Source organism: Eptesicus fuscus, chromosome 21 (assembly GCF_027574615.1).
Source record: "Eptesicus fuscus isolate TK198812 chromosome 21, DD_ASM_mEF_20220401, whole genome shotgun sequence".
NCBI lineage: Eukaryota > Metazoa > Chordata > Mammalia > Chiroptera > Vespertilionidae > Eptesicus > Eptesicus fuscus.
This window is the reverse complement of record NC_072493.1, coordinates 43,733,067-43,758,629: the sequence shown is the minus strand read 5'-3', so window position 1 is coordinate 43,758,629 and position 25,563 is coordinate 43,733,067. Positions and strand designations below refer to the sequence as shown.

Sequence of the window (25,563 nt, the reverse complement as noted above, 5' to 3'; positions counted from 1 at the left end):
TCCGTGCCCCTGACAGGAATCGAACCTGGGCCTTTCAGTCTGCAGGCGGACCCTCTATCCACTGAGCTAAACTGGCTGTGGGTCTAATCACTGGCTCTTATAAACAACACTGCGGCCAATGTCCTGCACGTCTGCCCCATCCCTGTGTGAGCGCCGGACCCTGGCTGCGGCCCAAAGTAGGGATCACGGACCCACAGCGTCAGCCTCAAACCGACGTTTGCCCGAGAAGCTGAATCTCGCCCCACCCGGACCTGCTCGGTCAGAGTCTGTTTCCACAAGCTCCCCATGGGGTTCCGGGGCACACCGGGTTTGAGAAGCACAGGCCGGAGGAGTACTTTTCAAACCGTGAGCTGTTTCCAAAATCCATACAGGCATGTTCCAGAAAGCCCCGGGGCACCACTGAGCTCCCAGCTCAGGCACCGAACCTCCGGGGAGCCCGAGGTCACCCTGATGGCCGGGAACAGACCACGCCCCCCTCCCCACCCCACCCCCCCCCCGTTTTCCGTTCTGTTCTGACACAGCTTATAATTACTAGTAAGTCACAAAGTGCGATCACATTGATTTCCTCTGGGAACGCAGCCCCCTCTCCCCGTGTGAGGGCGTCGATGGCTTTCCAGTTAGTTCCATGCCATCTTCCCGTGCCCAGCGCAGCCCTGGCTGTGGCTGGTTAAAGATGGCAGCAGATTCTCCCCCGTGTGCCCATCGGGGATGGAGTCTAATTCCCCACCTCTTGAATCTGCGGCCGCTTTAAGATCAGGGGTCTGCAAACCACAGTGCAGACCAAATGCAGCCCGCCGCCTGCTTTTAGACCTAAAGTTCCACTGGGACACAGCCACCCCCATGCGATGATGGACGGTCTGGCTGCTCTCTCGCTACAATAATGGAATTAAGTGGCTGTGCCCCGGTCGGATAGCTCAGTTGGTTACAGTGTCGTCCTGATACGCCAAGGTGGCGGGTTTGATCCCCAGTCGGGGCACATACAGGAATCAACCAATGGATGCATAAATAAGCAGCACAACAAATCGATGTCTCTCTCTCTCTCTCTCTCAAATCAACAAATCCCATCTAATAAAGACAGAATATGCAAATTGACCATAACTCTGCGACAAAGATGGTAGCACCCACAGCCAATAAGGAGGGAATATGCAAATTGACACATCTGGCCAGAGCGAAGGTGGTGCTGGCAGCCAGGGGAAGGAAGGCCTATTCTTGCACGAATCTTCGTGCATCGGGCCTCTAGTTTTAAAATAAAATAAAAAAGAATTGGCTGGGCTGGCGTGGCTCAGGGGTTGAGTATTGACCTATGAACGAGGAGGTCACAGGTTCGATTCCCAGTCAGGGCACATGCCCGGGTTGCAGGCTTGGTCCCCAGTGTGGGGCGTGCAGGAGGCAGCCGATCAGTGATTCTCTCTCATTGATATTTCTATTTCTCTCTCTCTCTCTCTCTCTTCTCCTTCTCCCTTCTCTCTGAAATCAATAAAAAATAATATTAAAAATAAAAATAAATAAATAATTGCGTGGTTGTGGCAGAAGTGGAACGGCCCACAGATGTTCATGATCTGGAAACGTCTGCCCACACCTGAGCGATAGAATTCACTGGAAGGGAGGCCACCGCCTCTGCTTCCCTCTCCTGGAGCCCGAGCTGCTGTGTCAGACACTCAGGCTCTGCTGGGATACAGAGGCCACACAGGAGCGCGGAGACACCAGACAGCCAGCCCGGCCACCCTGGGACGGTGACCACCTGCGAGGGCCACAGGCGGACAGGTGGGCCCTGTGCAGCCGACCCCCAGGACGATGGGATGCAACGCAACAGTGTGTTTTCAGCCACGTGGCTTTGGGGTGCCTGTGACACAGCGACAGGTGATGACACACAGCCGATGCTCAGTCATGGCTGCTTGGGTGACCGTGTGTCCAAGGGAGACGAGGAGAGAGAAAGGGTTCAAGGGAAACACAGCCCAGACGGAGCGTGACCAAGACGCTGGAGGCAGGGCTGGCTGAGGGCGGGGGCAGAGAGGGGTCCAGGCGCCACCAGCTCCCCCTCCCCCCGGGGGGCCCCGGGCCACCCACCTTGCTCAGCTTGGCGTTCTGGTCCTCCAGGAGCAGCAGGTCTTCCTCAAATTTCTTCAGCTTTGCCTCCGTCGTCACCTTCTCCAGCTGCAGCTTCTGCCGGGCCCCCTCCTCAGCCTCCAGGTGGGTCTCCAGCTCCTGGGGTGAGAGGGGGCGGTGAGGACCCAGGGGCCGGGGGCTGGTGTGATGGGGAGGACGGGGAGGGGACGGCCCATGGACCCCCGGGCTGGTGGCTCAGACAGGTCCACACACGCTCTGCACGAGGCTGGGAAGGATAAAACCCTTCCTGGTCTGTTTCCTTCATCAGCTCGACAAGCATTTACCGAGTGCCTAGTGTGTGCCAGGCACTGTTCTAGGCACCGAGGACAGATGAAAGTCTTTTTTTTAAATTTAATTTTTTATATATATATTTCTTTATTGATTTCAGAGAGGAAGGGAGAGGGAGAGAGAGATAGAAACATCAATGATGAGAGAGAACCATTGATCGGCTGCCTCCTGAACGCCCCCTACTGGGGATCGAGCCCGCAACCCAGGCATGTGCCCTTGGCCGGAATCGAACCTGGAACCCTTCAGTCCATAGGCCGATGCTCTATCCACTGAGCCACACCAGCTAGGGCTAGATGAAAGTCTTTGTCCTTGCCCTGGCCGGGTGGCTCAGTTGGTTGGAGCATCATCCCATGCACCAAAAGGTTGTGGGTTCGATTCCCGGTTGAGGTGGGTACAGAAGGCAACCGACTGATGTCCCTCTATCGGTCTTGCTCTCGCCTTTAAAATATTTGGCCCTGAAGTAAGAAGTCTCTGTTCTAAATCTTGGTCTCTCACCTAAAAACTTCCTATCCTTCCCTGGCTGTTCCTTACTTCTGTACAATCCCAAACATTCTCTCAAGGTCCAGGAGTAAAAATTTATTATACATAGCTAAATAAAGAAAAACTTCTCAATTGAATAAAATAAAATAAAAATTTGGCCCCAGCCAGTGTTGCTCAGTGGTAGATCATCAGCCCGTGTACCAGAGGGTCGCGGGTTCGATTCCCAGCCAAGAGTGGGTACCTGGGTTGTGGATTCATTCCCCAGACCCCAGATCGGGGCACGTGCTGGAGGCAACCAATCGATGTGTCTCTCTCACATAAATGTTTCTCTCTGTGTCTCTCCTCCTCCCTTCCACTCTCTCTAAAAATCAATGAGAAAATTACCCTCGGGTGAGAATTAACAAAACAAAACAAAACAAAAAACATCTTCGTCCTTATGGAAACTGCATTCTTGTGTGTGTGAGATTTTTAAAAAATATATGTTTTATTGATTGTTTACAGAGAGGGAAGGAGAGGGATAGACAGTTAGAAACATGATGAGAGAGAACCATCGACCAGCTGCCTCCTGCACACCTCCCCACTGGGGATGTGCCCGCAACCAAGGTACATGCCCTTGACCAGAATCGATCCTGGGACCCTTCAGTTCGCAGACCGACGCTCTATCCACTGAGCCAAACCGGTTAGAGTGAGAAGATTTTGATCAATAAATAATAAATAAACATATCATGTCGATGGGCACCGTCCCCTACGGCGGTGACCAGCACTCGTGGAGACTTTGGTGTGAAACCAGAAACTACGATGCAATATTATGAGCTGCCTTGACACCTGGTAAAATTGGGGGGCCCAACCTCCTGCCACTCTGCTCCTGCGATCAGGGCCCCTAGCAGGTAACCTTCCGTATCACAGGGGCCAGGCACAGGCCTGCTGATCCCCGCGGGCTGGATCTCAGGCGCCTGCCAGTTGGAATTAGTCAAACAAACCAATCGCTGCTTCCTGCAGGAACCGGGCCACCTCGCCCTCTTGTTGGTACAAAGCCTGCCTCCCACAGCCATGGCTCATTCACTCTTCCTGAGTGCGCCCCCACGCGGCTCTCTGTGGCGTGGTCTCCGCTAGCTCAGCTGTGAGTATTCTCGACTAATAAACTGCTGTCTGCCTCACCTGGTAGGTCATCTCGGTAACCAAAGGGCACGATCCCACTCTCACCAACCAGGTAAAGAGGAGGCAATTCAAACACTCCAGCCCTAGCCGGTTTGGCTCAGAGGAGAGAACGTTGGCCTGCGGACTGAAGGGTCCCGGGTTGGATTCCGGTGAAGGCCATGTACCTTGGTTGCGGGCACATCCCCAGTAGGGGGTGTGCAGGAGGCAGCCAATCAATGATTCTCACTCATCATTAATGTTTCTATCTCTCCCTCTCCCTTCCTCTCTGACATCAATAAAAATATATTTAAAACAACAACAACAAAACATTCCAGAGTTTGCCCGACCCTCGTGGCTCAGTGGTTGAGCGTCGACCAAAGACCAGGAAGTCGCCATGCCCGGGCTGTGGGCTTGATTCCCAGTGGGGGGCCTGCAAGAGGCAGCTAATCAATGATTTTCCCTCTCCCTTCTAAAATTGATAAAAATAAAAATAAAATCGATAAAAATATATTTTAAAAACAAACCCACTCCCGAGCTCTTAGTGTGGCCAGTGTGAATGAGCAATTGAATCTCCCTTTTCATTTCATTGTATTTATTTTAAATTTAAAATGGGACACCCAATCAATCCCTGGAAAACTTTTAAGTATGTTTGGAACAACTTGGGTATGTAAATCGACTTTTCAACTGAAAAATATGAGATATAAGTGCAGATGAAGTATATCGCCCATGGAAACGTGGCATCTGCATTGAGATGTGCCCTAAATGTAAAATACACGCTGGGCTTTGCAGGCCAACCACGGGAGGGCACCTGCCTGCGAATGTAGTGGCACCGAGACCAATGGAGCCAGAGGGACAGAGGCCGAGTACTGAGGATCTGACTTCAGCACCTGGATCCAGCCATGCCTGAAGCTTATCCCTTCTGGAGCCTCCCAATATTTAAACCAAAAAAGAGCTCTTTCTGCTTGATCCACTTTGAGTTTTTTTCTGAAAATTTATGGCCAAAAGAGACACTGTTTGCAGAAGCAAAGGGAGGCAGGGTGGACAGACGGAGGGGGAGGAGGAGGGGAAGGGGGCCTGTGGGGACGTGGGGACCGGACCTGTATGTGTTGCTGCAGCCGCTTCTTCTCATGCTGCAGCTGGCGGCTGCACTCCTCCTCCTCCCCCACGCGGGCCTCCAGCTCCGACACCACCAGCTCCAGCTCCTGCTTGCGGGCTGCCAGCCGCCCCCGGGTCTCCTCGGCCTCAGCGCACAGCTCTGCCTCTGCTCGAAGCTGCTCTGCCAGGCGGGTCCTCTCCTCTTCCAGCTGGGGGGTGGGGTGGGAGGTCAGAGGTCAGCAGGCAGTGCCCCCAGGACGGCCCTCAGTGGAGCACCAGGTCCCTCCTGCCCCCTGATTTGTTCTTTGAGGTACAGCCCCCAATCCCATTCCTCCCCCAGGTCCTCATCTCAGGATGACCCCAGGGGTCCCCAGCCCTTTCCCTCTGCCCCTTGACTCCCTTTGCTTTGTCCCTCCTCTCTGTCCCTGTAGCCCCAACACTCTCAGGTTTCGTCCTCTCCCAATGGACATTCCCCCCAGCCTCTTCCCCAGCCTCCCCGCCTCCAGTCCACCCTCGAGAGGGCCCCAGGAAAGCCTTTCTACCATCTCACATTGCATTTAACACTCCTACGCCCAGCAACTTAGCCAAGGGAAGTAATGCAGGAAAAGCAAATGGACAAATGCCCCAGAGGTTTGCTTCGGCATTATTTTAAGGTACCAGAAATACTGGAGAGAATAAGTCCACCGCCTGCCTACCAGAACCCTGCTACAAGGCTGATCCCCGGCCCTGCCCCGCCCCGCCCAGAGCCCCGCCCCCTGAGCACCTTAGCCCGGCAGGAACCAGCCTCCTACCCAATACCCTGGCTACACCCCAGGATCCTGCACAGCATGGCTCAAACCACACCAGTTTCTCGACCTCTATTTGGCCCCAATACACCTTGGCTCTGACCCATCCTACCCCTTCGCCCCACAGCCCTGCCCCCGCCCATCCCACTCAGCCACAAGCCCCGCCCCTTTGTGACCTGGCTCCGCCCACAGCCCCGCCCCCTCACCTGTGCCAGCCGGCTCTGGAGCTCGCCCACCTCGCGGGCGCTCTGCTGCTGGAGCTCCTGCACCTTCTGCAGCTCCTGCGCCCGCGCCTGCAGCACCTCGTCCTGCCGGGTCACCTGCAGCAGCGGCTTCACCTGCGGGGAGGTCAAGGTGGCGGAGTGGCTGGGAGGCCCCTTGGCCCAGGAGCCAAGAGCTCACGCTCTGAATAGGCCGGACTCCCGGCTGCAAGGCCAGCTCCTCCAGCGGCAGCGGGGGGCCTGGCAGGCACGGCAGCGTCCCATCTATAACGTGGGGGCCGTAGCAGCCCCACTGCACGGGGTTCCGGGTACGGGAACAGGGCGGGCAGCCCCGTCCGTGTTTCCTTTTTGCTCAGTGAACCCTTCGTACACAAGCGACACTGGAACTCAGTAGCAGGCGTTTCTCAGAGTCCTCAGCCCCGGGGCCATGGGGAGAAACGCACCTTACACGGTGCCATTAGGCGACAGGTGCACGCGCACCCATCACCGAAATGAAATTTCACAAACCGCCCTCCCCTTGCCAATGGGACACGCTCTGACCATTTCTGTTCTGTCGCCTTTGACTCGGTTCTTAGCTGTTCCTGGCTCTTCTCTGCTCGAGTCCTTCCTAGTCTATTATTTTCTTTTCCATAGCGTTTACCACAGCTATAGCTTTCTATTTATTTGTGGGATTCACGCACTGACGCCTGCCAAGCCTACCCCTCGCCCCCGTCCTAGGGTAGGCAAACTTTTTCTTAAAGAGCCAGCTAGTGCCCGGCCGGTGTGGCTCGGTGGTTGAGTGTCAACCTATGAACCAGGAGGTCACGGTTCAATTTCCATTCAGGGCACAAGCCCAGGTTGTGGGTTCGATCCCCAGGGAGGCATGTGTAAGAGGCAGCTGATTGGTGTTTCTCTTTCATCAGTGTTTCTATCTCTCTATCCCTTTCCCTTCCTTTCTCTCTCTAAAAAAAAAAATCAATAAAAACAAAAATAAATAAAGGGCCAGCTAGGGAAATATCTGAGGCTCTGCAGGCCACTCTGTCTCTGCTTTATCGACTCCACTCTGCTGCTGTAACAGAAAGCAGCCCCAGACAGCACGCTATCCAGCAGGCACTTACAAAAACAGGCGTCTGGCTTGTGCGTTTGCCAACCCCTGCCCTGAACTATGGGCTCCATAGGGCAGGGCTTTGCCCATTTTTATTCACCATTTTATCACGGTCCCCTAAAACGTTACTGGCGCACAGTAGGTGCTCAGTTAACACTGGCTGAGGGCATGTAGGTTGACAGCTGAAACGTATATCGAGAGTTATACTCAAGAGCTGTGTTTTCTCTTCCAGATCTCCACCCTCCTGCCTCCGCTCCATTCCCCTTTGGGGGAACACCCTGCTCCAAGCGCACAGGGGACCGGATGGCCCGGCTCTGCCCCTCTGCTTTGGGTGGGCACGGGCAGCCGGCCTGGCTCATCTGATGGGAGGTGAGGGGTCTGGATGGTCACATGACTGCCGCCGGGCCAGGGGGAATGAACCCAGACTCTGAGCTCTGAGCTAAGACAAGCCCACGCCGGCTCGCTGGGGGCTGGTCTCAGTCGGCGGGTGGCTCCTCTGCGGGTAAGTCTGCAGGTGACCGTCACGGAGGACAGTCAAGCGGGAGACAGAAGGCTGTAACTGACATCATGTGGGCCCTGTCTGTGCAGTAAGGGGTCACTCGGCAGGCCTGGGGTGTCCACACTCTCTCATCCCAAAGGAAGGACTGGCCCTCGCCCGGCTCCTTGAGAAAACCTCTAAGCCCTTAGAGCAGTGGTCGGCAAACTGCGGCTCACGAGCCACATGCGGCTCTTTGGCCCCTTGAGTGTGGCTCTTCCACAAAATACCACGGCCTGGGCGAGTCTATTTTGAAGAAGTGGCGTTAGAAGAAGTTTAAGTTTAAAAAATTTGGCTCTCAAAAGAAATTTCAATCATTGTACTGTTGATATTTGGCTCTGTTGACGAATGAGTTTGCCGATCACTGCCTTAGAGTATCGGTCTGATACCTGACTTGGTTTATCTGGGGGTTTGGGCCCACGTGGTATCAACTTGACCTCTGCAAGGGCTGGAGACTGTCACAAAGGTCAATTACATGGGCGGTCAGCCATGCCTACGTGAGTGACCACAATCAAAACCCTGGACACTGCCCGGCCGGCGTGGCTCAGTGGTTGAGCACTGGCCTATGAACCAGGAGGTCATGGTTGGATTCCCGGTCAAGGGCACATGCCTGGGTTGCAGGCTCGATCTGCAGTGGCGGGTGTGCAGGAGACAGCTAATCAATGATTCTCTCTCATCACTGATATTTCTATCTCTCTCTCCCTCTCCCTTCCTCTCTGAAATCAATAAAAATATATTAAACAAAACAAAACAATAAAACCCTGGACACTGAGGCTGGGTGAGCTTGCCCAGTGGGCAGTTTCCCACGTGTGTTGTCACGCATCATTTCCGGAAGGTCCGAGCTGTCTGTACGCCGCCCTGGGGGACACCCGGAAGCTGGCACCCATCTCCCCTGAGCTCGGCCCTGTGCGCCTTTCCTCTTCACTGGTTCTAATCTGTAACCTTAACCTGAATGAATGGCAAGCATGAGCATAGCTGGCAGTAATTTCCCTGAGTTCTTCCAGTGAATCGTGGAATCTGAGGAGTCTTCAGGACCCCCTCATCCAGCCCTGGATCCAGCTGCACCTGACGCTGCTCTGCACCTTTTATCCATGTTGGTGTGAGTCAGAGTTTGGGGTCCCTTGCTACCCATCGATCCTGCTGAGCAAAGGTCAGGCTGATTGGTCCCATTTTACAGATGCAGCCAACTGAGGCCCAGCAGCCCAGCCCCCGCAGTCCTGTCTCCTTGCTGCTCAGGCCACCTCCCCAGGTGCCCCCCTCACCTTGATGAAGAGCCGCCACCACTGCCAGTGCCGCAGCTTGAGGTAAGCCGCGCAGTTCCGCTGCATCACCCGCAGCGCGCTCTGCTGCTGCTGCCGCTTCTGGAAGGCCCTGAGCGGGGAGACGGACGGATGGACGGACGCATGGGAGGGGGGCTCGGCCCCACCAGGCCCCAAGAGCTCCCTTCCACTCATCAACCATGATTAAATGCTTACTGTGTGCAAGCACCATTCTATTATTGGCAAATCTTGTTGTGCACAGTTTATCAGTCCTCCTGCCCTTGACCCTCTCGGCCCTGCCCCCACCCCTTCCCCTGTAGCCCCAGCCCCAATGCAGGCCTCACCTTCACCCACTGTGACCCTCACCCAGCCTTCTCCCCAGCCTCCCGGCCTCCAGTCCATCCCAACGCGCCTCCAGAGGGTCTTTCTACACCCCTCCCCTTCTCACAGCCCTCCTGTGGCTCCCAGCACCCTAAACAGGGTCCTCGCCCCTCAGCCTGGGATTTGGGGCCCTGCATTTGCTGATCCTTCCTCTGGGCCAGTTCTGAGGGGAAGGCGACGCTCCTGTAGACTCCCTGCTCGTTCCTGAGCCTGGAACACCTTTCCCACCCCCTCGGCCTACCGGTCATCCAGCCTGACCGGGGGCGCCTGGTGGTCAGGGCCCCCCCCTGCACTCGTGTGACCCCATCAAAGCACAGCCATGCGCTCTGTGCCTGCGCTGTCTGCCCCTCCAGACTGCAGCCCCTCGCCCTTGAGGCCATAGGGTGACCACCTTGACCTAGTTTCCCGGGGGCTTTCTGTGTGTTAGCACGGAAACCCTGCACCCGGGGCACCTCCGGCCCCAGCTGGTCACCGACGACAGAGTCACCTCTTCTCGGTGTCTCCAGCATCGCTCAGCACTGGCCTGGCCCGCAGGGGCCGCAGGACCTGGTGGCCCCCTCCCTCTGTCTCTCAGCCCCTCTCCCATCTCCGAGGCCTGGACACCTGGGACCATCTGGTCAACCCCTCCCTGCCAGCCTCAGCCAATGGGACCATGGAAGACAGCGTGGGGCCCTACCTGCGAGCCAGGTATCCCCGGGCAGCTGCCTGGAAGGACACGATGATGTCCGTGACCTTCAGGTCCCGCTCCTCCTCCAGCTGGGCCAGGACCCCCGCCCGGAAGAAAATCTTACTCTGTCCCACGCGGTAGAGGTTGGGGTCCAGTTCTAGGGCTTGGATCTGTGAGGGGTGGGGGTGATACGGAGAAGATGCAATGACAGGGGAGGTCCTGGCCCCACCCCCAACCCCCCAGACTGTGTGCACGCACTGCCGCCCCCCCCCATCTTCCCTCACTCACCATCTTCTCACAGGCCTGCTTCCCATCCATAAAGCCCTTGGGGATGGCATTGGGCGTCAGGATCTCATACCTGCAGGGATGGTGGGGGTGGGGGGAGGGGGCGGGGAGATGGAGTTACAGCAACTGTCACCATGGCGGGCCCTGGGCTCAGAGTGACAAATAGCAAAAACCAATGACAACAAGAACAGAAAGAAAAATGGACGTTCGATCTCAGCCACACACTGGGCTGAGTGTTAATGCCGCCGGCTGCAGCGACTATAAAAACCCCCAATTATTGGACAGCTGCCACATGCAGACTAGAAGCATTTATTACATTGTCATACACTGAGTGGCCAGATTAGCTGGCCTGCCTGCCGGTCGAACTCCTGGTCAAGGGGACAATTTGCATATTAGTCTTTTATTATATAGGATATACACTGAGTGGCCAGATTATTATGCGTTCAGAGATCATAATAATCTGGCCACTCAGTGTATAGTTCACTGAGATGCAAACAGCGTCGGGTCTCAGAATGGGAACATGAGAATAACAAAAAACAGTGGCTGATGCTTTAAAAATGCATTTTTATTGATTTCAGAGAGGACGGCAGAGGGAGAAAGAGATAGAAACATCAATAATGAGAGAGAACCATTGATCGACTGCCTCCTGCACGCCCCCCCACTGGGAATCGAACCTGACACCTGGGCATGTGCCCTGACTGGGAATCGAACAGTGACCTCCTGGTGCATAGGTCGATGCTCAACCGCTGAGCCACGCCGGCCGGGCACCGCTGATGTTTGTAAACTTCTTATGTGTCAGGCCCTGGGCTACGTGCTTTACAGCCATTTCTTTCAAATTTCTGAGTGGAACTCTGAATTTTAAAAATACATTTTATAAACAGATACGTGTCTGTTCTCAGTGCCTCTCCCCTGCCGTGCCCTCAGCATTTCCTATAAAATAATGTATATTATATATACAACTAGAGGCCCGATGCATGAAGATTCGTGCAAGAATGGGCCTTCCTTCCCCTGGCTGCTGGCACCACCTCCCCTCTGGCCCGGAGCCACCTTTCTGCCTTCCCACACTGCCCAGAGGCCCAAAGCCGCAAGCATCCTGTCCCGCCCCTGGCTGCTCGGCGCCTGCATATGCAAATTAACCCACCATCTTTGTTGGTTAATTTGCATACTCACACCTGATTGGCTGGTGGGCATTGCAAAGGTATGGTCAATTTGCATCTTTCTCTTTTATTAGTGTAGATATGTATACAAGTATGTACACATTTATATGTCACATATAATGTACATTATTTTGCCCTGGCCGGTGCGGCTCAGTTGATTGAGTGCCAACCTGTGCACTGAGAGGTCGCTGGTTCGATTCCTGGTCAGGGCACATGCCTGGGTTGTGGGCTTGATTCCTGACAGGAGGAGTGCAGGAGGCAGCCCATCGATGTTTCTCTCTCCCTCTCCCTTCCTCTCTCTCTAAAATCAATTTTAAAAACATTTTTTTTTTAAATAGAATCCTTTAAAATTAACTATATACATTATTTTATGGGTGGTGATTGAGAAACTTGTATGTGTGTCCCTAGGCATGTGCCCTGGTGGGAATCGAATCCACAACCTTTTGGTGTACGGGACGATGCTCCAATCAGCTGAGCCACCGCCCAGGGCCAACTGAACTAGATTTTTAACTTCATTTAACTTCCTTTTTTTGTTTTGTTGTAATAGACATTTATTTAAAGTAATATATTGGAAACCCAGATGGCTCTAAATTGTACATTTCAGGTTTAACCAACATATTTAAATTCTGACGACAGATGCATCCACAGATTTCGATTGCATGACTACTTCTTTGCTCATTCTCCTCTTTCTTTCCTTTCCTGAATAACCTCTTTCAGTACGGTGTGAGGCAGGATGTACCCTCCTCATGTCCTGTCCACTGCTCTTTAGGCAGATCTGCCGCCTGTGGGCAGGCCCAGTGCTCGCTTAATACAAAACGCCCTGTCGTCACCCAGGTTCTCAGGAAGCCTGCTTATGGCTTCTTTTACATCCTCATACACGTGTGCTGTGTCTCTCCCATTAACCTCGGTTTATGGAATCCTGCAGCACTGTAATACCATTTTTCAGGCCCCTCCAGCCACCAGCTTGATGCTGGCTCGCCATTTTGACCGAAGACTAACCATATTTAATTTTTACTAACTGAAATTAATTTCTTTTTTATTGTCTAAAGCTTTATATATGTCTTCTTTTATCCCAATTGACCCCTCAACTGAAGCAGCTCGACCGGCATGGCTCAGTGGTTGAGCATCGTCCTATGAGCCAGGAGGTCACAGTTCCATTCCCGGTCAGGGCACATGCCCAGGTTGTGGGCTCGATCCCCAGGGTGGGACGTGCAGGAGGCAACTGATCAAAGATTCTTTTCATCATTGATGTTTCTATCTCTCTCCCTCTCCCTTCCTCTCTGAAATCAATATACACTGAGTGGCCAGATTGTTATGGTCTCTGAACGCATAATAATCTGGCCACTCAGTGTATATCCTATATAATAAAAGGCTAATATGCAAATTGTCCCCTCGACCAAGAGTTCAACCAGCAGGCAGGCCGGCCAACTGCCCATGCCCCGCCCCCCCTGCCAGGCTGGCCGGACCCCACCCATGCATAAATTCATGTACTGGGGCTCTAAAATGTATACACACACACACACACACACACACTGAGTGGTCAGATTATTATTCGTTCAGAGATCATACTAATCTGGCCACCTGGTGTATATCTGAAGAGGAGGAGGAGGAAGAGGAGGAGGAGGGGTGGAGAAGGAAGAGGAGGAGGAGGGGTGGGGGAGGAGGAGGAAGAGGAGGAGAAGCAGCGGGAGGTTTTGGATGCAGGGATTGTGGCTTCCAGACCCGAGCCCCCCTCACCCCACCCCTCACCCCGCTCACCGCTGCCGGAACTCCTGGAAGAGGATGCGGTTGGGGAAGCCTTGGCGACAGATGCGGATGCCCTCCAGGACGCCGTTACAGCGCAGCTGGTCCAGCACCAGCCGAGGCTCCAGCTTCCCAGCCTGTGGAGAGCAAGGCGGACATGCAGGGTCAGCAGCGGCGGCACGGGGGCGGCGCCACTCTATGGACGGCCGCACGGGGGCGCCATTCACTGGCCGACAGCCTTCAGGGGAAACCACGTGGAATGGCCCGTTTGGCTGGTCAACAATGGTGGCAATTTCGTGTCGTTTGATCTATAATTTACTGAGCACCTACTACGTGCCAGGCGGAAACCCCTGCCCTGTGGGAGCTCACAGTGCAGTGGGAGAGCCTGGCAGTACATGTGGTGGAGAAATCCCTAATAAATGAAATAAACAAATACCAATAAGTAGTAAGTAGAACAGAACAGGAGCGGGGAGAGTAGGGAGGGCTGAATTAGCACATAGGACAGTCAGCCAAGGTGCTGTGTGAACAAAGCTCATAAATCATTATTTTTGGTAAAAATGGTAAAAATCTAAACTGTACATTGCCCCGCCGGCGTGTCCTGGGAGTGACACCCTAACACCACTGAGCACACCTGGCACCCAGATCTTCGACTCTAAGCACCATTCTCCACTAAAAAGCGCCAGGGCTTCCTGAAGAAACGGCTGTCTCTGTTACAGTTCATCAGATATAAGCCACCACCAACAGTAAGACACACTGTCCTAGCTGGCTTGGTTCAGTGGATAGAGCGTCAGCCTGCAGACTGAAGGGTCCCAGGTTCGATTCCGGCCAAGGGCACATGCCTGGGTTGCGGGCTCGATCCCCAGTAGGGGGCGTGCAGGAGACAGCCAATCAATGATTCTCTCTCATCATTAATGTCTCTATCTCTCTCTCCTTCTCCCTTCCTCTCTGAAATCAATAAAGAAATATATTTAAAAAAAAGAAGAGTAAGACACATTGTTATTTTATATACCACCAAGAAAGCAAAACCCCGGTCAGTTAAACTCTGACAAGCAACAATAAAAATGAAAAACAAAAAACCCACACAACACTCTGACACACTATTAATTAATAGCACTTCCCAACTTCAGAGATGCTAAAGTGTCAGAAATAAATGCATCTTAGATTTGATAAAATACGGTGTCAGCAGACCTGAAAAAGGACAACCCCCCACCCCACCCCACCCCAGTAACCACACCTGCCTTTCAAGGACAGTGTAAGCCTCAAGCACCTAACTTTGTGGCCTCGTTTTCCCTTTTCTATGGGCCTGCTCTTTGATTTTCCCAACAACAACAACAACAAAAATGTTCAGTGTCCTGGGAGGCCAGAAATTAACTCCCCAAACCTACATGTCACCCCCAGCCCCAACCGCCATCTTTCCATCCCTTGTACCTTCCATGCTCTGACCTACCACTGGACCTTTGCACACGCTAGTCTCTGCTCAGAATACCACTTTTCCTTCAGAGCTCACTTGTCACCTCCTCCAGGGAGCCTTCCCGGAATTCACCGAGCAGAACAAGCCTTATGCGGTGCCGACCACCCTTACAAATGCAACCAGACGCTCCTTGTGGGTGGTTAGTTGCACGTCTGTGTTCCGCATGGGGCTGCGAGAATAGGGGTTGACTGTGCTTCTCTCGGGTGTATCCCTAGTACCTGGCACTTGATAGGTGCTCAATAAAATTTAAGACCCAGGAACAAATGAATTTTCCGAACAGGGCACTCATTCGGGGAGGGGAGCAAGTCCCTCAAGGTCACACATCTGGTCAGAGGTGAGCCTGGCACAGATGTGGCTCCAGCGGCCAGGCCTTTACCCGCCGCCAGGGTCTCCCGGGTCCCGGCCCAGGTCACTCACCCTCTTCTCGTGGTTGGGGACGATGCAGCGGACGAAGCTGGGGTTGGTGTTGCTGAGTGTGGCCATGAGGCGGCTCAGGGACTCCTTGTAGAGCTGTCCCACCGTCCGGAACATGCCCCGGCGGGGGCGGCCCCCCGGGGGGCCATCCCCGAGGCTGCTCACCTGCTCCAGCCCCACGATGCCCTCCACTGTGTGAAGAGGAAATCAGGCGTAGCGTGAGAAGGGGACCGGGGTCAGTTTGGGGGCACTGGGCTGGCCAAAGGTGAAGGGAATTACTATTTATAGGGCTTGGCACTTTACATAGGAAACACCTCCCACAGCCTGGTAAGGGAGGTAGTCCCAGCCCCATTAGACTGGCGGGCAAACCGAGGCTCAGAAAAAGCGGGAAACTGCGCCCAAGGCCACACAGCTTAGAAATGTGGCTGAGAAACTGCAGGTCCAGGATTTAAACCCAGGCAGTGGGAGTCCTCTCAAACCCTGACCTCTGACCCCTCTCCGTTTTCCTTATGGGCAAACATGACAAGGACAGCACATGCTCACGTAGCACGTATTCTCTGCCGGGCACTGTTCAAAAGCACTTTACCTCCTCTGGCTTATTCATAGGACAGTGAGAGTCGCTCCCATTTTACAGATGAGGAAACCAAGTCACAGAGAAGGGATTTTTAGGAACACCAAACAGTCACATTAAACATGGAATAGAGAGAGCCCTGGCCGGTTTGGCTCAATGGATAGAGCGTCGGCCTGTGGACTGACGGGTCCCAGGTTCGATTCCGGTCAAGGGCACATGCTCGGGTTGTGGGCTCGATCCCCAGCAGGGGGCGTGCAGGAGGCAGCCGAGCAATGATTCTCTCTCATCGTTGATGTTTCTATCTCTCCCTCCCTCTCCTTTCCTCTCTGAAATCAATAAAAAAATATTTTTTAAAAAATGGAACAGAGCGCTGGTGGGTGTGGCAGTCGGTTGAGCGCTGTCCCAGGCACCGAGAGGTTGCCGGTTCGATTCCCTGGTCAGGGCACATGCCCAGGTTGCAAGCTTGATCTCCAGTGGGGACATGTGGGCGGCAGTTGATCCATGTTTCTCTCTCTCTCCCCCTTCCTCTCTCTCTCTCTCTCTCAAAAAAAAAAAAAAGAATCAATAAAACACTTTTGAAAAATGGAATAGAGTCTGGCTTTTCAGTGCAATGTGTGAAATAAGGCAAGCTGCCTTCACATTAAGCATTTTCTCAGAAAGGCCTGATTTCATGGTAACTCTGTTTCTCTATTGTCACTTGATGGTGTCCCTTCAGCAAGTGAGAAATACCCACTCACTCCGGTGACCGAATCATGCCCGGTTTCTCAGGCCCCTGCAGCTGGGGCTGAACCTGCTGTCCTGCTGTCCCCAGCGATGAGGGTCATAGGGGTCAACCAGACCATCTGCATTTAGGCAGGACCCGGTGTGTGGTGGGGGCTCAGATGTAGCATTTTCCTACCCAGGTTTCAACGCTCCCTCCCACCGCCACACTTACAGTTATTATCAAAACGATAATTACCACTTATTAAGCTCTTATAGCACAGCTAAGAGCTGAGGCTCTGGGACTCGATATCCTGGGTTCAAACCCCGGCTCTGCCACTTACTGGCTGTGTGATCTTGGGCTGGTGACTTAACCTCTCTGTGCTTGATTTCCTCATCTGTGTAAGGGGCGGGTCATAGTACCAACACCTGCCTCAGTGGGCCACTCAGAGGATTCTACGTGTTAATCATCGTAGAAGGGCTTTGCACAAAGCGAGGCACGTAGTAAGTGCTCATTAAACGCCAGCTGATGTTAGCAATTTGGTTAGAGGAAGGCACTGAGTCTGGACGCCGCCGAGGGAGCTGACAAGGAGGAAGAGGAAGCACGAGAGACCTCCTTGTGGAGAGAAAAGGGGACGGGTGCTCAAAACCAGGTTCCCGGTCCAACAGGCCCACCCTCCCCGTCTGGCAAATCTCACCCATCGATGCCGAGCAACACCCACCCCCTGGCGGAGAAATGGCAGAGCCGTGCCTCCCTGAAGATCCTGGGGGCGGCGGCGGTGGGAAGGAGCCAAGGAAAGAGAATTGCTGGAAGCCCCCCTGTTCTGGGGGGAGGAGACAGATGGGGGGAGGGGACAGATGGCGGGGAGAGGGCAAATGGCAAAGAGATGGGGGGATGCAAAGGGAGCAGTATGAGAAGGGAAGAGGGAGAGAAGGTGGCACAAAGAAAAAGAGAGGAGAGGATTATTAGTCAACAGCACGAGGCGGAGCAGGAGGGAAAACTGAGTCCTGACCACAGACTTTTACAGCCAGGGCGGCGGCCCTGTTCACCTGCGTGTCCACCACGGAGGGCGTCAGCGTGGCTGAGGGACGCGTGTCCTCTGTCTGTGAGGAACTCGGGCCGGGGGGGAAAGGTCTCCCTCCCCAGAGGTTCCTTCTGTGTCTGTTTTGCTAGTGTCTCTCTTTTTAAAAAATATATATTTTATTGATTTTTTACAGAGAGGAAGGGAGAAGGATAGAAAGTTAGAAACATCAATGAGAAACATCAATCAGCTGCCTCCTGCACACCTCCTACTGGGGATGTGCCCTAAACCAAGGTACATGCCCTTGACCGGAATCAAACCTGGGACCCTCCGCAGGCCGACGCTCTATCCACTGAGCCAAATCGGTTAGGGCTTGTTAGTGTCTCTTTTCTCCCTGCCCGCCAGGAAGCTCACGGACTCCCTCGGCGCTCCCACCCAGTTTGTTGTGTTTGTCTCTGAGAACTTGTTCCATCTGCTTTCCCCCGGGGCTTCCAGGATGCTGGGCATCCGGCTGTGGGCTCAGGGCAGCAGGAACAGGGATTCCTGCCACAGCAGCCCCCGTTTCCACCCCTCCTGTGACTTGCAGCTCCTTGAGTCTGGGCTGGCCTGTGACTGCTTTGTTCAGGGGACCTGGGGGGACCCTGTGCCACGTTCCCGTCTAGGACTCAGGGGACCTTTGCTGCTTCCACTTTCCCTCTGAGAGTCGACCACAGATGGGGTGGCATGTGAGGGATCGCTGGGGACACCATGTGTCCGTGAACGAGGCACAGATTTTAAAGAAGAGGGGCAGGGGGTGATTTTCAGTCCGAGGGCGATGACGCTCACAGCAGGATCTGGTTTTGTTGCAGAGCATCAAGCACTGCATTCCAGGCCCTCTTGTGTAAACTAGATGAGACACAGATGTCAAAGCTTTCCTTCTCGAATCGGCGCACAAGATCGAGGCGCGCCACGCCCCTGTGCCCCGTGAGTTTGTCCGGGAACCGCTCATCCTGCTCGGTTTGTTCTCTTGTCTAAGTGGCGTGGGCGGGCACCTCGACAACTACGCTTCTCACTTCCATCGAAGACTAAGGCAAACGGACACTTTCTGGAAACCTGGGATCGGAAAAAACTAAGATGCGGGAGCTGTCAGTTGTATCAAATCATCTCTCAAACCTCCTCTCAGGACGGGGGCCACCGACAAGGCTGGGAACAGTACAGGGGCCCACCTCAAAGGCATTCGGCTCTTCTGCCCGGGGCTCTTAGAAGTGACATTCCGAGAAGACGAAAGGCAAATTCACACGGGCCTTTTTGGAGCAAGAAAGCTCCTGCCCTAACTGGTTTGGCTCAGTGGATAGAGCATCAGCCCGTGGACTCAAGGGTCCCAGGTTCGATTCCGGTCAAGGGCAGGTACCTTGGTTGCGGGCACATCCTCAGTAGGGGGTGTGCAGGAGGCAGCTGACCAATGTTTCTCTCTCATCGATGTTCCTAACTCTCTATCCCTCTCCCTTCCTCTCTGTAAAAAATCAATAAAATATATTTTTTTAAAAAGAAAAAAAAAAGAAAGAAAGCTCCTACACTGTATCTCAGTCTGTTGCTTCCTTCCTTCTCCCCAGGGGCCCCGAAGGGAACTTTGTGAGAAATCGAGTCAATAAAGGTCGAGCCCAGCCCGCGTGGCTCAGTGGTTGAGCATCGACCTACGAACCAGGACGTCACGGTTCGATTCCCGGTCAAGGCACATGCCCGGGTTTCAGGCTTGATTCCCAGTGAGGGGTGTGCAGGAGGCAGCTGATCAATGATTCCCTCTCATCACTGATGTTTTCTATCTCTCTCTCCATCTCCCTTCCTCTCTAAAATCAATAAAAACATATAAAAATAAATCTTAAAAAGTCTAAAAGTTGATCCTGTAAAGTACTCCCTTCTGAGTTCTCTTGTTATTAATTCTTTTCCAGTCAAATCTTGTGTGTGTGTGTGTGTGTGTGTGTGTGTGTGTGTGTGTTTTTTTGGGGGGTGTTGATCATATGCCATCTACAAATAATGTTATCTCTTTCTTTACAATGCTCACACACTTATTTCTTTTTCTCATCTGATTGCATAGGCTAGTATTGCCAAAAAAGTGTTTCACAGCAGTGTTGACCGTGGGCATCCTTGCCTTGTTTAAGGAGCAGTGTTTTATCATTGAACTAGAGGCCCGGTGCACAAATATCATGCACTGGAGGGGGAGGGTCCCTCAGCCCGGCCTGCACCCTCTCACAGTCTGGGAGCCCTTGGGGGATGTCCGCCTGCCAGCTTAGACCCGCTCCCCCCAGGGATCAGGCCTAAACCAGCAATCAGACATCCCTCTCGCAGTCCTGGGCTCCCCTCACTCCGCTCCTTACTGCCCACTGCAGCGGAGGCGGGAGAGGCTCCTGCCACCACCACTGCCCTCGCCAGCCTGAGCCCGGCTTCTGGCTGAGCAGCGTGCCCCCTGTGGGAGTGCACTGACCACCAGGGGGCAGCTCCAGTGTTGAGTGACTGCCCCCTGGTGGTCAGTACATGTCATAGTAAACTGTGTTTTGCCGCTCCATCGATTTGCATTTTACCCTTTTATTATATAGGAGTAGTGGCCCCGAAATTTGTGCACAGGAAGGGGTGTCCCTCAGCCCAGCCTGCACCCTCTCCAATCTGGGACTCCTTGAGGGATGTCTGACTGCCAGTTTAGGCCCGATCCCAGAATCAGGCCTAAACAGGCAGTCGGACATCCCTCTCGCAATCTGGGACCACTGGCTCCTAACCGCTCACCTGCCTGCCTGCCTGCCTGATCGCCCCTAACCACTCTGCCTGCCGGCCTGATCACCCCCAGCTGCCCTCCCCTGCCGGCCTGATCACCCCTAACTGCCTCTGACTCGGCCCTGCCACCATGGCTTTGTCCAGAAGTATGTCCAGAAGGTCTCCCAGTCTAATTAGCATATTACCCTTTTATTAGCATAGAAAGGATGCTGGCTTGAGACATCAACCAACCACTCATTGAGAACACTGCTGTGAGACCGTCTGGCCTGCCTGTGTAGGTTCTGCACCTGAGCAGACAACTCAGCCCCGGAAACAAGGTGCTCACACTGTGGGTTGGGAGAAGGGACGCCCAGAACTCCAGGGCCGGGGAAGCGGGTCCTCACCATCTTTCCAGATCTCCGCCGTCAGCCGGTCTGTGCTCTGGTGCAGCAGGGCTGCCACGTTGTCATTCAGAGGGTCCATGTTTTTCATCAGCCACTCATTGGCCTTGTAGTCGACCTGAGTGGGGTCGGGCACGGGAGGGAGTGAACGTGCAGGTTCGGGGGCTCTCCTGAGTTTTCCAGGAGCCCCCCAGAAGTTCTGAGGCTCCGGATCTAGGGCTCGCCACCGGAGAGCATTGGTGCCACCTTGTGTCCATATCTTGAACTGCACCTTATTCATTCCACTCCAGACACACGGGCTTCCACGCTGTTCCTCAAACGTGCACCCTCACTTCCGCCTCAAGATTTTACCCCTGCCGCCCCCCGCCTGGGATTCCCTCGCCGTGGCATTTCCCACGGATGGCTGCTTGGGAGAATTCAGGGTTTTGCTTTGAGGCTCCCACAGAGTCACGGTCTTGACCACAACACCCTGCATATGTCCCCCCCTCCCCCAGACAGGGGCTCCCTGAGGCCAGGGCCCGGGCCTATCCCAGCCCAGCACAGGGCTGGACACACAGGAGGTCTTAGAAAATGATTGGGAAACTTAGTGCCAAACACAGGACACACGGGGTCCTGCCTCCCAGCCACCGCGCATGCTGTTCCCTCTGCCTGCAGAGCCCTTCCCACCCTCCACCCATCACATCATTTAGACCATACAGCCCACAGGCCGAATCGGGCCTGCCCCCTCTTTCTGTAAATGACGTTTTATTGGAATACAGCCTTCATTTATGTATTCATTTATGAATTACCCGTGGCTTCCTTCACACTACAGTGGCAGAATCGAGTGGTTGTGACAGAGTGTCTGGCCCACGAAGCTGAAACTATTTACAGAAAATGTTCGCTGGCCCTTAAATTAGATTTCAGATCCAGCATTGCTCTTCTCTGTGAGGTGCCCCCTCTGGGCTTTGACTTTGACACTGCCCTTCGCTGCCCCGACCAAAGCACCAATCACCTTCCATTCCAATAGTTCGTCTTTGTCTTCCTTCCAGATAAGGAACTCAGTGAGGACAGAAACCATGTCTGACTTGGGTCCCCAACTTTGCTCAGCACAGGGCTGAGTGCACAAAGATACATGTTTGCTGAATGAGTAGATAAAATGCACATGATTCTCCTCTTGTCGAACTCCTACCCATCCCTCAAAACCTACTGTAAAAACCCCCTCCTCGAGGAAGCCATGGTTGACTTCATCAGAGTCCTCACTCCTCCTGGGGCTTTCCTAGCCCCTGCCCTGGCTGTGTCTGTCCCAGTGGACCTCCGGTGGCCCCTGCTTTCCGTCTGCACCCTCCCCCCATCTGTAGCCCAGTGGTCTCTACTCCCACCCACGTGTCCCGAGGCTGGCCCGACCCCCTACCTTGCCCGCGTAGTGCAAGACGCTGAAGTCGGCCTGGTCCCGCAGGTGCCGCGGCCGCTGGAACTTGGGGTGGCCGCCCTGCTCCTGGGCCACCTTCTCTACGAAGGACTTGTCCGTGGCCTTGGGGAACCAGCACTCCTCGTCCAGCAGGGCCAGCAGTCCAGGCGGGTTGGCCTGACCATTGACAGGAAGGGGAGAGGAAGTCAGGTCCCAGATACAGGCACGTAGGCGGCGGCTGGTTTTTAGTTTTCATCACGGACACGTGGGTGTCGGACGGAACAGGAGGACAACAGTGACAGTGACAGCCACGGACGAGCCCGGGGTTGGAGCCGGGCGCGGCGGCAGCACGTCCCAGGGTCACACAGACCTGGGTTGTTTTCTCCCTTTAACTGACGGGGAGGCCCGAGGCCGGCGGGGGCGGGCCTGGACCTCGGCCACAGGACGGCGGGGAGACGCCGGGGCGGCAGGCAGATCTGTGGGCGGGCTCACCGGCCGCTCGATGAGGTCGATGCAGGGCTGCAGGTCGAGGCCGAAGTCCAGGAAGGTCCAGGGGATGCCCTCGCGCTGGTACTCCTCCTGCTCCAGCACGAACATGGTGTGGTTGAACAGCTGCTGCAGCTTCTCGTTCGTGTAGTTGATGCACAGCTGCTCGAAGGAGTTCAGCTGCGGGGTGAGGGGGAGCGTGAGGAGGGGCGGGGGGCCCAGAGGGAGGGGACGGGGACTCAGAGGGAGGGGAGCGGGGGCCCAGAGGGAGGGGGATGGGGACCCAGAGGGAGGTGGATGGGGACCCAGAGGGAGGGGGACGGGGACCCAGAGGGAGGGGACAGGGACCCAGAGGGAGGAGATAAGGACCCAGAGGGAGGGGGATGGGGACCCAGAGGGAGGAGATAAGGACCCAGAGGGAGGGGGATGGGGACCCAGAGGGAGGTGGATGGGGACCCAGAGGGAGGGGGACAGGGACCCAGAGGGAGGGGGACGGGGACCCAGAGAGAGGGGACAGGGACCCAGAGGGAGGGGGACGGGGACCCAGAGGGAGGGGACAGGGACCCAGAGGGAGGAGATAAGGACCCAGAGGGAGGGGGATGGGGACCCAGAGGGAGGTGGATGGGGACCCAGAGGGAGGGGGACGGGGACCCAGAGGGAGGGGACAGGGACCCAGAGGGAGGAGATAAGGACCCAGAGGGAGGGGGACGGGGACCCAGAGGGAGGGGGACAGGGACCCAGAGGGAGGGGGACAGGGACCCAGAGGGAGGGGGACGGGGACCCAGAGAGAGGGGACAGGGACCCAAAGGGAGGGGGACGGGGACCCAGAGGGAGGGGGACGGGGACCCAGAGGGAGGGGGACGGGGACCCAGAGGGAGGGGACAGGGACCCAGAGGGAGGAGATAAGGACCCAGAGGGAGAGGGATGGGGACCCAGAGGGAGGTGGATGGGGACCCAGAGGGAGGAGGACGGGGACCCAGAGGGAGGGGACGGGGACCCAGAGGGAGGGGATGGGGACCCAGAGGGAGGGGATGGGGACCCAGAGGGAGGGGGACGGGGGCCCAGAGGGAGGGGGACGGGGACCCAGAGGGAGGGGACAGGGACCCAGAGGGAGGGGACGGGGACCCAGAGGAAGGGGGAGGGGGCAGCGTGATGGGCCCTCAGGCCTCAGTGGCACAGAGCGCGGACCTGGAAGATCTCGAAGCCGGCGATGTCCAGGATGCCCAGGAAGGAGGCACCCTGCCGGGGGCTGCGGTCCAGGGCCCGGTTGAGGCGCAGGACCAGCCAGCGGAAGAGGCGCTCGTAGGTGGCCTTGGCCAGGGCTTCCAGCGCGAAGTCAGCCTGCAGGCGGGACAGGAGGCACAGTGAGGGCCCGGCCTGCACACCGTGGCCCCAGCCGGGCCTCGGGGCCCCCACCCCCGTGGTTCAAGCACGAGGTCAGGAACAACAGCCGACCATCACTCGAGCCCTGCTGTGTGAACGCTCGGGGCTCACTGGTCCGTTAGTCCTCCCCCTACTCCTTGAACCAACTAGACAGCATAACAGGCAAGAGGGTGGACTCTGGAGCCTGCCAACCTGGGTGTGAATCCTGGCTCTGCCATTAGAGGCTGTGTTACCTCGGGCATGTGAATAAACCTCTCTGTGCCTCAATTTCCTCCCGGTCAGTGTGAGCTCCAGTCTCTGGTCCCCATCTCCCCTTCTGTGTCTTCATCCTAGCACCTCGGGTGCCCAGCCTGGGGCAGGCAGAGGCCTCTGCCCAAGAGCTGGACCCGCAAACCTCTAGCTCATGTGACTTCCTTCCTCTCCGGCCACTGCGAGCCCGTCTCAGCCTCATTGTCATTGGCTCGGATTGTGGCAGCAGCCTCGTCGTGACTGGCTGCTTCCGCCGTGGCCCCTGCACTCAATTCTCCACATGGAAGATAAGGAGAGCTTGCCGGGCCGGCGTGGCTCAGTGGTTGAATGTCGACCCGTGAACCAGGAGGTCACGGTTCGATTCCCCGTCAGGCACATGCACGGGTTGCAGGCTCCATCCCCAGTAGGGGGTGTGCAGGAGGCAGCCGATCAATGATTCTCTCTCATCATTGATGTTTCTGTCTCTCTCTCCTCTCCCTTCCTCTCTGAAACCAATAAAAACATTTTTTATAAGAAGATAAGGAGCCCTAGCCGGGTTGGCTCAGTGAATAGAGCATCGGCCTTTGGACCAAAGGGTCTGGGGTTCGATTCTAGTCAAGGGCACGCACCTGGGTTGCAGGCTCCTCCCCTGCCTGGGCTCTGCTCAGGGCTCGTGCAGGAAGCAACCAATCGATGTATTTCTCTCACATCGATGTTTCTCTCTGTCTTTCCCTCTCTCTCCCACTTTCTCTAAAAATCAATGGAAACATATCCTTGAGTGAAGATTAACCAAAAAAAAGGAGGAGGAGGAGGAGGAGGAGGAAAGGAGATTTTTACAAAAAACAAACTGAGTCAACTTGCTCCCTGGCTTAAACCCTCGCTGGCCTCCTGCTGCACTTTTAATAAAAGTCGCCTCCTTACTGTGGCCTCTAAGACCCTGTATGATCTGTCCCCTCCCAACCTCTCTGCCTGCAGCTTCAACCACCCTCTTCCCCACTCTCTAGCCTCACTGACCTTAATGTTCCCAACTCGCCAAGCTTGCTCCCACCCCAGGGCCTTTGCACGGGCTGTTCCCTCTGCCTTGAACCGTCCAGGTCTCAACTTGAACATCACCTCCCCCGAGAGGACCTTCCTGACCGCCCTGGCCCTCTCCTTCATGGAAGGCATCCCTGCCTCGAAGCTCCTGGTTATCTTTCACCCTACCACTGCTTTTATCCCCAGCACCCAGACCAGGGCTGTAACTGGGCAAACACCCCGTAACTGGGCGAAAAATGCGGCAAAAGTTGGTTGAGTGAGGAAAAACGGCATAAGCCACTGAGACCCGGGACCTTGGCTGGGGTTCTCCCCATCCCGCCCCCCACCAGCACCGCCTCCCACCAGCACCGCCCACCTGCTCCTTGGTCTGCGCTTTCTGCACGTAGTCCCGGCCAACTTTGATGCGGGGGGTGAGCAGGGCGCGGGAGAAGTCCGTCACCCCCAGTCCCAGCAGGCGGCAGAGCTTCTGGGCAGCTGAGGACAGACAGGCACCCGGACCCTCAGCACCGGGAAGGGGCA

The 25,563-nt window shown here is 55.4% G+C and overlaps 1 protein-coding gene across 1 annotated transcript in view; it reads right to left on the bottom strand.

Annotated features, from left to right (window-relative positions):
- Positions 1–25,563, bottom strand: part of MYH14 (myosin heavy chain 14) — an 84,022-nt gene that overhangs the window by 27,974 nt on the left and 30,485 nt on the right. The window contains exons 12-24 of the mRNA XM_028129390.2: positions 25,400–25,518; positions 23,587–23,739; positions 22,405–22,578; positions 21,916–22,089; positions 20,529–20,643; positions 15,112–15,299; positions 13,239–13,360; positions 10,327–10,396; positions 10,048–10,208; positions 8,994–9,102; positions 6,098–6,229; positions 5,109–5,315; positions 2,068–2,205 (exon numbers count right to left, since the gene is read on the bottom strand). Of these exons, the coding sequence (XP_027985191.2) occupies positions 2,068–2,205; positions 5,109–5,315; positions 6,098–6,229; positions 8,994–9,102; positions 10,048–10,208; positions 10,327–10,396; positions 13,239–13,360; positions 15,112–15,299; positions 20,529–20,643; positions 21,916–22,089; positions 22,405–22,578; positions 23,587–23,739; positions 25,400–25,518 (1,862 nt within the window). The remainder of the gene's footprint in view (positions 1–2,067; positions 2,206–5,108; positions 5,316–6,097; positions 6,230–8,993; positions 9,103–10,047; positions 10,209–10,326; positions 10,397–13,238; positions 13,361–15,111; positions 15,300–20,528; positions 20,644–21,915; positions 22,090–22,404; positions 22,579–23,586; positions 23,740–25,399; positions 25,519–25,563) is intronic.